Source organism: Ranitomeya variabilis, chromosome 3 (assembly GCF_051348905.1).
Source record: "Ranitomeya variabilis isolate aRanVar5 chromosome 3, aRanVar5.hap1, whole genome shotgun sequence".
Lineage (NCBI taxonomy): Eukaryota > Metazoa > Chordata > Amphibia > Anura > Dendrobatidae > Ranitomeya > Ranitomeya variabilis.
The window spans coordinates 116,852,172-116,865,637 of NC_135234.1; the positions used below are offsets into that span (position 1 = coordinate 116,852,172).

The 13,466-nt window shown below is 41.7% G+C and overlaps 1 protein-coding gene across 1 annotated transcript in view; it reads right to left on the bottom strand.

The window, feature by feature from the left end:
- Window positions 1–1,121: 1,121 nt before the first annotated feature.
- GDPD1 (glycerophosphodiester phosphodiesterase domain containing 1) overlaps window positions 1,122–13,466 on the bottom strand; it is a 123,128-nt gene continuing 110,783 nt past the window's right edge. The window contains exons 8-10 of the mRNA XM_077294597.1: window positions 10,115–10,174; window positions 9,925–9,976; window positions 1,122–7,315 (exon numbers count right to left, since the gene is read on the bottom strand). Coding sequence (XP_077150712.1) covers window positions 7,193–7,315; window positions 9,925–9,976; window positions 10,115–10,174 — 235 coding nt within the window. The 3' untranslated portion in view covers window positions 1,122–7,192. The remainder of the gene's footprint in view (window positions 7,316–9,924; window positions 9,977–10,114; window positions 10,175–13,466) is intronic.

Sequence of the window (13,466 nt, forward strand, 5' to 3'; positions counted from 1 at the left end):
CTGTGGGCGTGATAACATAATCTGCACCAGCCCCTGTGGGCGTGATAACATAATCTGCACCAGCCCCTGTGGGAGTGATAACATAATTTGCACCAGCCCCTGTGGGCGTGATAACAATCTGCACCAGCCCCTCTGGGCGTGATAACATAATCTGCACCAGCCCCTGTGGGCGTGATAACATAATCTGCACCAGCCCCTATGGGCGTGATAACATAATCTGCACCAGCCCCTATGGGCGTGATAACATAATCTGCACCAGCCCCTATGGGCTTGATAACATAATCTGCACCAGCCCCTATGGGCGTGATAACATAATCTGCACCAGCCCCTATGGGCGTGATGACATAATCTGCACCAGCCCCTATGGGCGTGATGACATAATCTGCACCAGCCCCTATGGGCGTGATGACATAATCTGCACCAGCCCCTATGGGCGTGATGACATAATCTGCACCAGCCCCTATGGGCGTGATGACATAATCTGCACCAGCCCCTATGGGCGTGATGACATAATCTGCACCAGCCCCTATGGGCGTGATGACATAATCTGCACCAGCCCCTATGGGCGTGATGACATAATCTGCACCAGCCCCTATGGGCGTGATGACATAATCTGCACCAGCCCCTATGGGCGTGATGACATAATCTGCACCAGCCCCTATGGGCGTGATAACATAACTTTTAATTCACTATTTAAAAGGAATTAATTATTTAAAACCTTACAGAGGTCAGTGTGTATAAGGAGCAGATCAGGTATATCCCATCTTTTACTGATCATAATTATAGTACTTATCTCCTTACTCCACCTCCTTGCCCTGTAATGTGGTTTATAGGGATTTCCTGGTGCGGCCGATACCTATTCCCTTCAGGTTAAGCAAACTCATAAAATCTCATTTGGCCTCTATCCCCTGATGAAGCCAGGTCTCTGGTGAAACATGTTGGGGAGGCTTTAGGGTCAGATGTGTATGGTTAACTTGAAGGGAACAGGTAGCGGCTGCACCAAGAAATCCTTATAAACCGAATTACAGGGCAAGGAATTGGAGTAAGGCGATAAGTACTATAATTTTGATCAGTAAGAGATGGGATATACCTGATCTGCTCCTTATACACACTGACCTCTGTAAGGTTTTAAATAATTCATTCCTTTTAAATAGTGAATTAAAAGTAAATTTTTATGGCCCTAGAGGGTTTTTTGTTGCCTTAGGCAATTTGTAATTAATGTTTGTACACCCTATGCTGACCTAGTGGGCAGCAATTTCTTGCGTTGATAACATAATTTGCACAAGCCCCTGTGGGCGTGATAACATTATTTGCATGAGTCGTCCTCATCGCCAGCCCCTGCACATCTCGCGCATGCGCGCCGCTCATTTCGGCAGCGTTACTGTGTCTCTGATGCCGAGGGTGCACTTTTTTAAAGCATTTATTTAATTGAATTACATTACACAGGGCTGTTTAGGCAGGGAGTTTAATCATACATAGGTGAATGCTGCCGGGTTGGAGGACATGGGGGACCTGTCTGGTTCCCTTTAATAGTATTTGGGAATATGAGAGGTTACCTTTAAGCTAGGTCCTATTGGTATTTTCAGATAATTTTCTATCCTTGCACAAAGCTTGAGTTATTATCACTCTATTTACATTAGTCACAAAACGAATAGCATACTATACTACTGCTCACTGTTATCAGTTATTTGTTAACAATCACTAATTAATGCCAAAAGATTAAAGTCACACATTCCACAGATGCAGCTAAATAACCTTTCTATTAATCACAGCTTTAATTTAAAGAGTACCTCCACTTAACGGGAAAAAGTCATATGATATGTTAGATATTTCATGTGTCGGTTCGTTGTTCTATGGTGGCTGCTTTCCAGTTTTGCTTTTCCTTCTCTATGCATGTTGATATGTCTGTGTGCACGCGCATGCTTATCTGCGTATGCCTGCATGTCTGTACGTGTAAGGCCTCTTTCTCGGATGTGAAAGAAATGGACCAATTATTACAGGGTGCTGGATCAGATCTTCATCAGTGTCTGGTCACTTTGTCAGATTTTACCATCAGTATATCGTCACATTTTCACATACGCTGCAAACATTTTTTTTTACAGAGGTTTCTCTTGGCAAAGTGTCAGGGAAAAGCAGACAGCATTAGGATACTGTGGAATGCCATCCAAGTGCTGCTCAAGTTTTTTCAAGGTCCCATAGACTTGCATTGGAGAGTTTGATCTGTCTTTGTTTTTCTGGATCCTCAGTCACAAAAAACATGGACATGAAAAGGAAACATCACACAATGAAAATATAAAGTGGAGGCAAGCTTTAAATATCTTTGGGTGAACCAAGTTTTACATTTACAAATATACATTTAAATTACATTGTTATTTTCTACTTATAAAAAATGCATATTTGATAAAAAGTAAACCGCTAATATAGAAAATTGTTGTTACAGCAGCACATATTTGCCTGTGTATCACAACAAACGTTACTACTAAAGAATAAGGTAGAGGCTCTTGCGTATGCCTTGTATATCAGTCTTGGTTGATGTATCATTCTGGGCTGTCTACCATCTTTATTCCTGCCTTCTGATATGATTCCCTTAAGGCACCATGCAGAAGGTCTGAAGACTTGCGAGTTTTATCTGATAGCAGCAGTAATAGATCAGTAATTAGACCTGCTGTCCTGTAATTCAGTGTATCCTAGCTCATACAGTTTTAGCCTGTCTTCTCTGCCTCCTGCTTGTAATATGTTTCCCCCTTTCCACTCCTTACCCCAAGGAGCAGGATAGAAAGGCTGAAGCTACTGTACATTTCACAAACAAACATTAGTGATCATTCACACACTACATACATACACTGGGGAAAAGAAGTATTTGATACATTGCCGATTTTGCAAGTTTTCCCACCTACAAAGAATGGAGAGGTCTGTAATTTTTACCGTAGGTACATTTCAACTGTGAGAGACAGAATCTGAAAATAAAAAAAACTGAAAATCACATTGTATGATTTTTAAATAATTAAATTGTATTTTATTGCATGAAATAAGTATTTGATCACCTACAACCAGCAAGAATTCTGGCTCTCATAGACCTGTTAGTTTTTCTTTAAGAAGTCTTCCTACTCTGCACTCATTACCTGTACTAATTGCACCTGTTTTGAACTCGCTACCTGGATGAAAGACAGGACACGAGGGACACAACTGTAGACCTGCACAAGACTGGGATGGACTACAGGACAATAGGCAAGCAGCTTGGTGAGAAGGCAACAACTGTTGGCATAATTATTAGAAAATGGAAGAAACACAAGATGACTGTCAATCTTCCTCAGTCTGGGGTTCCATACAAGATTTCGCCTCATGGGGTAAGGATGATTCTGAGAAAGGTCAGGAACTGGCCCAGAACTACACGGGACGGCCTGGTCAATGACCTGAAGAGAGCTGGGACCACAATCTCAAACATTACTGTTACTAAGACACTACGCTGTCATGGTTTAAAATCCTGCAGGGTACACAAGGTCCACCTACTCACGCCAGCACATGTCCAGGCCTGTTTGATGTTCACCAATGACCATCTAAATGATCCAGAGGAGGCATGGGAGAAGGTTTTGTGGTCAGATGAGACCTAAATAGAACTTTATGGTATCAACTCCATTCGTCGTGTTTGGAGGAAGAATAAAGATGAGTACAACCCCAAGAACACCGTCCCAACTATTAAGCATGGTGGGGGAAACATCATACTTCAGAAATGCTTTTCTGCAAAAGAGACAAGACGACTGCAATAGTATTTAAGGGAAGGATTGATGAGGTCATGTATTGCGAGATTTGGGCCAACAACCTCCTTCACTCAGTTAGATCATTGAAGATAGGTCGTGGCTGTGTCTTCCAGCATGACAATGACCACAGCCAGGGCAACTAAGGAGTGGCTCCGTAAGAAACATTTCAAGGTCCTGGAGTGGCCTAGCCAGTCTCAGACCTGAACCCAATAGAAAATCTTTGGGAGGGAGCTGAAACTCATTGCTGCCCAGTGACAGCCCTGAAATCTGAAAGATCTGGAGAAGATCTCTATGGAGCAGTGGGCCAAAATCCCTGCTGCAACATGTGCAAACTTGGTTAAGAAACATCTGACCTCTCAAATTGCAAACAATGGTTTCTGTACCAAATATTAAGTTGTTTTTCTATTGTATCAAATATTTATTTAATGCAAAAAAAGCTAATTAATTATATATAAATCATACAATATGATTTTCTGAATTTTATTTTTAAGATTCTGTGTACTTACCATAAAAATTACAGACTTCTACATTCTTTGTAGGTGGGAAAACTTGCAAAATCAGCAGTGTATCAAATACTTACTTTTCCCACTGTATAGTGTAAACAGACTTAGTCAGGGAATTTTATAATTCATCAACTAATCATTGTATGGACTGTAATATAGAATATATTCAGCTGAATACAAGGCCATACATGGGAATCATGAGGGTTGAGCTAATAGGGTTAGGGTTGGATGTGAAAGTTGCCAGGAGGGATTTGATAGAAGATGATGTTATCCTGCAGTTCAGCTTGCGTCTACCTAGGACAACATGTACAGTACTGGTGGTCAGGTTGGAGGCCGCGTGACACAGTAGCATACAATGAAATGTTTAAAAATATATGGATGCATCTGAGCTGTGTTGGCACAAATTACACAGCTAGAATATTGTTGGTGAGATAGCATTATATGAGTAATATAAAGAATACCAGAGTGCTACTTCATCTATGGATTTGTACATTCTGTCCTGGTACAGGTTCTATAGAATACATGCATGAGAGCCGTACAGAAGAGAATGGAAGTGTAAGTCAATGGCATCTTAGGAAAGTGTCTTAAGAGCACAAGACAAATTTGAATTAAAGTCATAGTAAACAACCAAATGTTAATTTTACTTTCTTAAAACCGATTCTAGTTCTGAGCTTAATTAATAACTATCACATCTTCTAAATGAAACCACACACATCATTCAATAAATATTACAAGGTTTGTTTTTTTCCTACTATGAGACTTGTCATTAAAAAGTGACCATTACAATGATGTATAATCACCATGGACAGCTGTTTATCAATAAGTGCATCAATACTGCACCTAATATACAAGACTCAAAACCTCCTGGATGTCAAAAAGGAATCCTCCAGGAGTAAAGCAGTTTATTGTATTGAGCAGAAATACTGTGTGTCTATAGAGGAGAAACACGGAAACATTCCTCACCTGCAGACACATTCCATGTAAAAGGGTGCTTTCCCATAATCAAATTCATCAATTGTCCACAGGAAAGATTTTAAGTTGGAGCCCCACCGGTAATGACAACAAGTGGGAGCCCCACGGGTAATAACAAGTGGGAGCCCCACGGGTAATGACAAGTGGGAGCCCCACGGGTAATGACAACAAGTGGGAGCCCCACCGGTAATGACAAGTGGGAGCCCCACCGCTAATGACAACAAGTGGGAGCCCCACCGGTAATGACAAGTGGGAGCCCCACCGCTAATAACAAGTGGGAGCCCCATGGGTAATTACAACAAATGGGAGCCCCACCGCTAATGACATCAAGTGGGAGCCCCACCGCTAATGACAACAAGTGGGAGCCCCACGGGTAATGACAACAAGTGGGAGCCCCACGGGTAATGACAACAAGTGGGAGCCCACCGCTAATGACAACAAGTGGGAGCCCCACCGGTAATGACAAGTGGGAGCCCCACCGCTAATAACAAGTGGGAGCCCCATGGGTAATTACAACAAATGGGAGCCCCACCGCTAATGACATCAAGTGGGAGCCCCACCGGTAATGACAAGAAGTGGGAGCCCTACGGGTAATGACAACAAGTGGGAACCCCACGGGTAATGACAACAAGTGGGAGCCCCACGGGTAATGACAAGTGGGAGCCCCACGGGTAATGACAACAAGTGGGAGCTCCACAGGTAATGACAAGTGGGAGCCCCACCTGTAATGAAAACACGCGGGAGTCCCACCGGTAACGACAACAAGTGGGAGTCCCATCGGTAATGACAACAAGTTGGAGCCCCACCGGTAATGACAACAAGTGGGAGCCCCACCGGTAATGACAACAAGTGGGAGCCCCATGGGTAATGACAACAAGTGGGAGCCCCACCGGTAATGACAACAAGTGGGAGCCCCACCGGTAATGACAACAAGTGGGAGCTCCACCGGTAATGACAATAAGTGGGAGCCCCACCGGTAATGACATTGGAGGTCACAAAGCCTTATTTAATGGAGTTTGTAGTTGAGAATGTACATTGCTGCATCTACAGAATAGCTGAATACAGCCAAGGACAGTGCTTGGTGATCTCTTGCAGTCCCATAGAGGATTAATGGAGTGGTGTTCGTGCATACGCATTATGGCTCCAGTAACACAAGAGACATGGAGGTTGCATATTTCAGCAGAATCATCAGCCCCCAGAGATAATGAGAGAATTAACAGTTTTACTTGGGACATAAAGCATCGATTACCTTCTCCATCATCAACGACATGGAAGATACAGGAAGGAGCAGACACAAAACGCAGAGGTCACACAATACAACCCGGAGGAAGTCCACCCATCAACAAGCTCTAGCAGGCAACACATGTGCTGTCTGCTCCACCGCCTCTCCGGCATTACTGTGCAGCCCTTGCTGATACTGCAATAACAGAGACCCCTGTTCTCATGGTTGGCAGGTTTCAGAGGCCAGACCACCTAGGATTAACACCTATCACCTACCCAGTGGACAGGTGATAAGTTTTGATTATGGAAAAACCTCTTTAATAAATACAGGAGTGCCAATAACTGAGATCTTCTTTTAAGACATAATGGCTACATGTAAATCATTACAAAATGTGAACAAGGCCAGACCGCCCCACAGCATTACAGGCCCAATATACTGCCATGATTCCGTCATCGTGCACACTCTTCCCCTGCAGTAATAATATGAATCTGACCTAATTCTATGTGATAAGTTACAATTTCCATCAGTAAATGCTGTATACATTCCATGTCAAACTGTCCATAGGAAATGATGTTGACTTTACAGCATAGTGGTTCTGTCCTGCTACAGCTATTTACAAATGTAAACTATACAAGATCCCCTTAAATACATATGTATAAGTATCTAAGTATATTACTAGACGGCCGTGCATGAGGTATGATGACTTATTGTACAGTAATGTCACTCAGGTGATCGGCTCAGTGAGAGTACTGCTCCAGAAATTCCATCAGTCGGGTGGGATAATCTGTCATTACCCCGTTGGCGCCCAAATCAAAGGCTCTTTTATATTCTTCTTCATTGTTCAGAACCCAAATGTAAACCTGTAGGAAAAAAAAGTAACACACTACTAAAAAATAATAATAATAATAATAATAATGCTAAAGGAGCACAAAACCTAAGTGGTGCACCCCCTCATCCCCATGGTCTCGGTTGATTGAACCTGTCAGGTTGGATGATGCTATTATCTCACAGATATTGGGTCAAAGTGCCAGATAGCAGCGTTATAACGGTGTCTGACCACTGTCCTGAAAGTGCAGCGACCGTGAGTAAATGTACTTTATTCCTCCCGGGAGCCGCCATTTTTTAGTCATGGGAGGGACACTGTCAGTACTGTGAGGAAGCGCGACACTTTGACTGATAGCCGGCTATGCAGTGCGTCAGTGAGGAGACCGCTGTCAGTCAGAATGCCAGGGAATGTCTACAGCCGCCGCTCATAGCATAGTGAACTATGACTGTGGCCGGTCAGTACACCTGCCTGACTGAAAGATGGCGGCTCCCGGGAGGAATAAAGTTCCATTACTCATAGATGCTGCACTTTTAGATAGATACAGCCGCTGGGCTACTCCATAACGCTAATAACCTGTAGTTTAACCCTATATCTGCAGGTTATTAGTGATATCCAACCTGACAGGATGCCTTTAAGTCGCCCACATTCCTCTCATATACATACATGCACGTATCTAATGCGGGAATACAGGAGAGCTGGAAGTCCCTAGTAAAGTATTGTTTGCTAACGGCTGATAATTCCTGGTTTAAGCCGGGATGTTTATGGAATGATGGGCAGGTTAGGTAGCGGGGCTTGTCCTTCCCTCCTGGCCTGGTTTTCTCTGAAGACCTCAGTCAGTCCAGATATTGAACAGATTCATTACTGGGTTTAGAAAGGTTTGCAGTGTGTGCACTTCGGTCCCTTCAGGTTTCCTCTAACCAAAGACGTCTGTCCATGAGACTTATTGAGGACTGCTAGTCTCCATTAGGTGCTATTGGTATAAGGTGACATACAACATTTTGGTTTCTTTTTCTGGTGGTTAGTGGAGGAACTCCTTTATACTGTGTATATATACATACATACATACATACAGTGTCCTGTAAAAGTTTCGACGCCCCTGATAAAAATTACTATTATTGTGAACAGTTCAGCAAGTTGAATATCAAATGATCGCTAAAGGTAAAGATGAAACATTTCCTTTGTATGTTAGGAAAAAAAAAATATTTTAATCTTTTACATTTTAAAAATAACAAAAAGAAAAATGGGCCGATGCAAAAGTTTGGGCACCCTGCGTGGTTAGTACCTAATAGCACCCTCTTTTACAAGTATTACACCTTGTAAATGCTTTTTGTAGACAGCGAAGAGTCTTTCAATTCTTGTGTGTGGAATTTTCATCCAATCTTTCATGAAAAATTCTTCCGGTTCTGGGAGCTTCTGGGTCGTCATGCATGCACTGCTATTTTGGCGTCTAGATACAGATTTTCAATGATGGTCAGATCAGGGGACTGCGATGGCCATTGTAAAACCTTCAGCTTGAGCTTGCACATTTTGAGGTAGTCTATTGTGGATTTTGACATGTGTTTAGGATCATTATTCATGTTTAGAAGCCGTCCTCTTTTCAACTTTAGCTTCTTGACAGATGCTGTTACGTTTGAATCAAGAATTTGTTGAAATTTCACTAAATCCATTCTTCTCTCTACCAATTAAATGTTCCCAATGTTATTGGTTATTTCCAAAATGCATCAGGCTTCAGATGTTCTTTTGCAAACTTCCGAAGCTGAATTTTATGGTCAGGATGCAGGAGAGATTTTATTCTGATGACTCCTCCATAAAGGCCATATTCGTGCAGGTGTCTTTGAACAGCAGTGGTACACTATTCCAGAGTCTGCTAGATCTTTCTGAAGGTCTTTTGCAGTCAAGTGGGGGTTCTGATTTTCTTCACTAGCAATCCTACAAGCAGCTCTCACTGAAATTTTGTTTGGTCTTCCAGACCTTATCTTAACCTCCATTGTTCCTGTTAACTGCCATTTCTTAATTACATTTTGAACTGAGGAAAGGACAACTTGAAAACATTTTGAATTCTTATAGCCTTCTCCTGCTTTGTGGACCTCCACCATTTTCATTTTCAGAGTGCTAGGCAGCTGCTTAAAAGAACCCATGGCTGCTGTTTTTTAGCACGAGGTTAGAGGCTGGGTTTTTATAAAGCTCGGAAATTTGCATTACCTGGCCTTTCCTTAAGACGAACAAGCCATAACCCTAAACAGGCTAATTAAGGTCTGAAACCTTGCTCAAAGGTATCTGAGAACACAAATCTCCAAGGGTGCCCAATCTTTTGCATTGGCCCATTTTCCTTTCTGTAATTTTTAAAAATGTAAAAAATGAATACACATATATATTTATTTTATTTTTGCCTAACATACAAAGAAAATGTGTAATCTTTAACGTTAGCCCCGTTAGAGATCATTTCAACTTCAACTTGCTTAGCTGTTCACAATAACAGTAAGTTTGACCAGGGGTGTCCAAACAATTACATGCCACTGTATATATACACACATACACACATGCACTCAGTATATATGTAAACATGGTATATACACACGCATGTGAATATATTATATCTATATATACAAATTGCATATAAAAATGTATTATTTTTCAACATACCTGGATTCCTCGAGCTTTCAGATGTTCAAATAGAGACTTTCTCATAATTAATCTGGAAGATATAAAATGCATCACATCAAATCCAAAGCCTAAAATTTGCAGTGAGAATAGTGTCGTGGAGCTTCTATCTAGTTTATGTAATCAACTATAAAATAAACCCTTAAAGAAATACAGGTAAAGCTTTGCTTACGCATCTGCTAGCCACACAACAAACTTGTGACTTTTGCTCATTTTTGAGGGATCTTTAAGCCTGCAGGAAGATACAAAAAAAAATACGTTAGTAAAATTATCATTTGCAGTCAGTTGACATAATGCATATTACAATGGGACTAATGCTGGCCATATACATTGGGTGGTTGGATGGTGTAATGTGTATATCGGTATAAAGAAGATGAAGTAGATGATCCTTTATTTCCTAGGTAGACAGGTGGCTCTCAGAGGTGGCGGGAGAATGATGGTATTAGATAGAAGTGGAGATGATATATACAGTTAGGTCCATATATATTTGGACAGAGACAACATTTTTCTTATTTTGGTTATAGACATTACCACAATGAATTTTAAACAAAACAATTCAGATGCAGTTGAAGTTCAGACTTTCAGCTTTCATTTGAGGGTATCCACATTAAAATTGGATGAAGGGTTTAGGCGTTTCAGCTCCTTAACATGTGCCACCCTGTTTTTAAAGGGACCAAAAGTAATTGGACAATTGACTCCAAGGCTATTTCATGGTCAGGTGTGGGTAATCCCTTCATTATGTCATTCTCAATTAAGTAGATAAAAGGCCTGGAGTTGATTTGAGGTGTGGTGCTTGCATTTGGAAGGTTTTGCTGTGAAGTAAACATGCGGTCAAAGGAGCTCTCCATGTAGGTGAAACAAGCCATTCTTAAGCTGTGAAAACAGAGAAAAAACCCATCCGAGAAATTGCTACAATATTAGGAGTGGCAAAATATACAGTTTGGTACATCCTGAGAAAGAAAGAAAGCGCTGGTGAACTCATCAATGCAAAAAGACCTGAGCGCCCACGGAAGACAACAGTGGTGGGTGATAGCAGAATAATCTCCATGGTGAAGAGAAACCCCTTCACAACAGCCAACCAAGTGAACAACACTCTCCAGGAGGTCGGCGTATCAATATCCAAATCTACCATAAAGAGAAGACTGCATGAAAGTAAATACAGAGGGTTCACTGCACGGTGCAAGCCACTCATAAGCATCAAGAATAAAAAGGCTAGACTGGACTTTGCTAAAAAACATCTATAAAAGCCAGCACAGTTCTGGAAGAACATTCTTTGGACAGATGAAACCAAGATCTACCTCTACCAGAATGATGGAAAGAGAAAAGTATGGCGAAGGCGTGGTACAGCTCATGCTCCAAAGCATACCACATCATCTGTAAAACACGGTGGAGGCAGTGTGATGGCTTGGGCATGCATGGCTGCCAGTGGCACTGGGTCACTAGTGTTTATTGATGATGTGACACAGGACAAAAGCAGCCGAATGAATTCTGAGGTATTCAGAGCCGCCATACTGTGTGCTCAGATCCAGCCAAATGCAGCCAAACTGATTGGTCGTCGTTTCATACTACAGATGGACAATGACCCAAAACATAAAGCCAAAGCAACCCAGGAGTTTATTAAAGCAAAGAAGTGGAATATTCCTGAATGGCCAAGTCAGTCACCTGATCTCAACCCAATAGAGCATGCATTTCACTTGTTAAAGACTAAGCTTCAGACAGAAAGGCCCACAAACAAACAGCAACTGAAAACCACCGCAGTGAAGGCCTGGCAGAGCATCAAAAAGGAGGAAACACAACGTCTGGTGACTGCCTGAAGTCTTGAACTCATGGACGTCATTGCCAACAAAGGGTTTTCAACCAAGCACTAAAAATAAACATTTTATTTAAAATTATTGAATCTGTCCAATTACTTTTGGTCCCTTTAAAAACAGGGTGGCACATGTTAAGAAGCTGAAACTTCTAAACCCTTCATCCAATTTTAATGTGGATACCGTTAAATGAAAGCTGAAAGTCTGAACTTCAACTGCATCTGAATTGTTTTGTTTAAAATTCATTGTGGTAATGTCTATAACCAAAATAAGAAAAATGTTGTCTCTGTCCAAATATATATGGACCTAACTGTAGTTTTCTACATGTTACATAATATGATTGATGAACAAAAGCAGAAACTCCAGAAACACTTATGGTCAGCTATCAGCAGTGAGAAAACACCTACATGAGTCCTTAGTTTTCCAGAAATGAAGCATTACATGGTGCCCTATAAAATCAGTCTAATGCCTCCATATTCTGGCTGATCATAGGGAGTGCTGGCTGAAATGATATAGTTATTAACACTAAATGGACGAAAGTATTGGTGCACACATGTAACTCATTGCACTCAGCTTATTCATTCAGTTCTATTGTCACAGATGTATAAAATCCAATGCCGTCTGCCAAGTCAACACCTTGAACCCGTCATATCATTAAAACTATTCCTAAGCCATTATTGCACTGCAGAAGAGCACACTGTCCTGCTGGAAGAGGCCCCTGCAATTAAGGAATACTGCTGCCATAAATGATGTACTTGGTCTAGGACAATATTTATGTATTTGGCACTTGCCAAATTACCGTTCATATGAATATATATCAGGATCCAAGGTTTCCCACTACATTACTCAGAACCTCACACTGACTGGCCACACTAAGGAATAATGGCTTCAGAGCTGAATAAAACACGGTTTTAATATTATAGATTTCCCCTACCTGTTGTGGAGATATTAGCTTGCAAAGTTTTGGTTATAATTTATGTTAAAGGGAATCTGTTACCAGGATTTCTCCATATAAAGTATGGCCAGCACCTGTACGCCCTCTGTTACATACTAAAGTGCTGTATATATGTCCTGAATCCACTCTGCAAGGCATAAAATATAAGTTTTGTTATACTTACCAACGGCGCACTCCGATCTGACGGGCGTCTCTGGTCTTGATCCGACGCCTCCTCTTTATTTGCGATTGCCGTCCTCCTTCCCAGCTTTCATGTGAACTACACGTGCTACATCATCCACATAATGTCCTCCTTTCCCCGCGCATGTGCAGTACAGTACTTTGCTCTACCATTGGCAGTGCGGAGAGAAGTACGCATGCGCAGAAGCGGAATGAAGGACAAAGCAGGGAAGGATTGTAAAAAGAGATGAGGTGCTGGACCAAGATCAGAGACACTCATTGGACCGGACTGTGTCGCCTGTAAGTATAATGAAATCTATTTTTTGTGCCTTGCAGAGCCGACTGGGGAAATATATGCAGCATTCTTGTATGCTGCAACAGAGGGCTTACAGGTGCTGGCCAAACTTTATATAGGGAGAACCTGATGACAGGTTCCCTTTAAATCCATCTGGGTGTTGCCAAAGATTTGTCTCTTCGGGGCGTTTACTTCTTTCCTTGCATGAGGTTGACCAATCATAAGCAGGCTGCAGCATACAGGGGAAAAAAAAGAACATGCCCCAAGATAACTAAGAGTACTTTTCTCATTGTGAGACATGTAATGA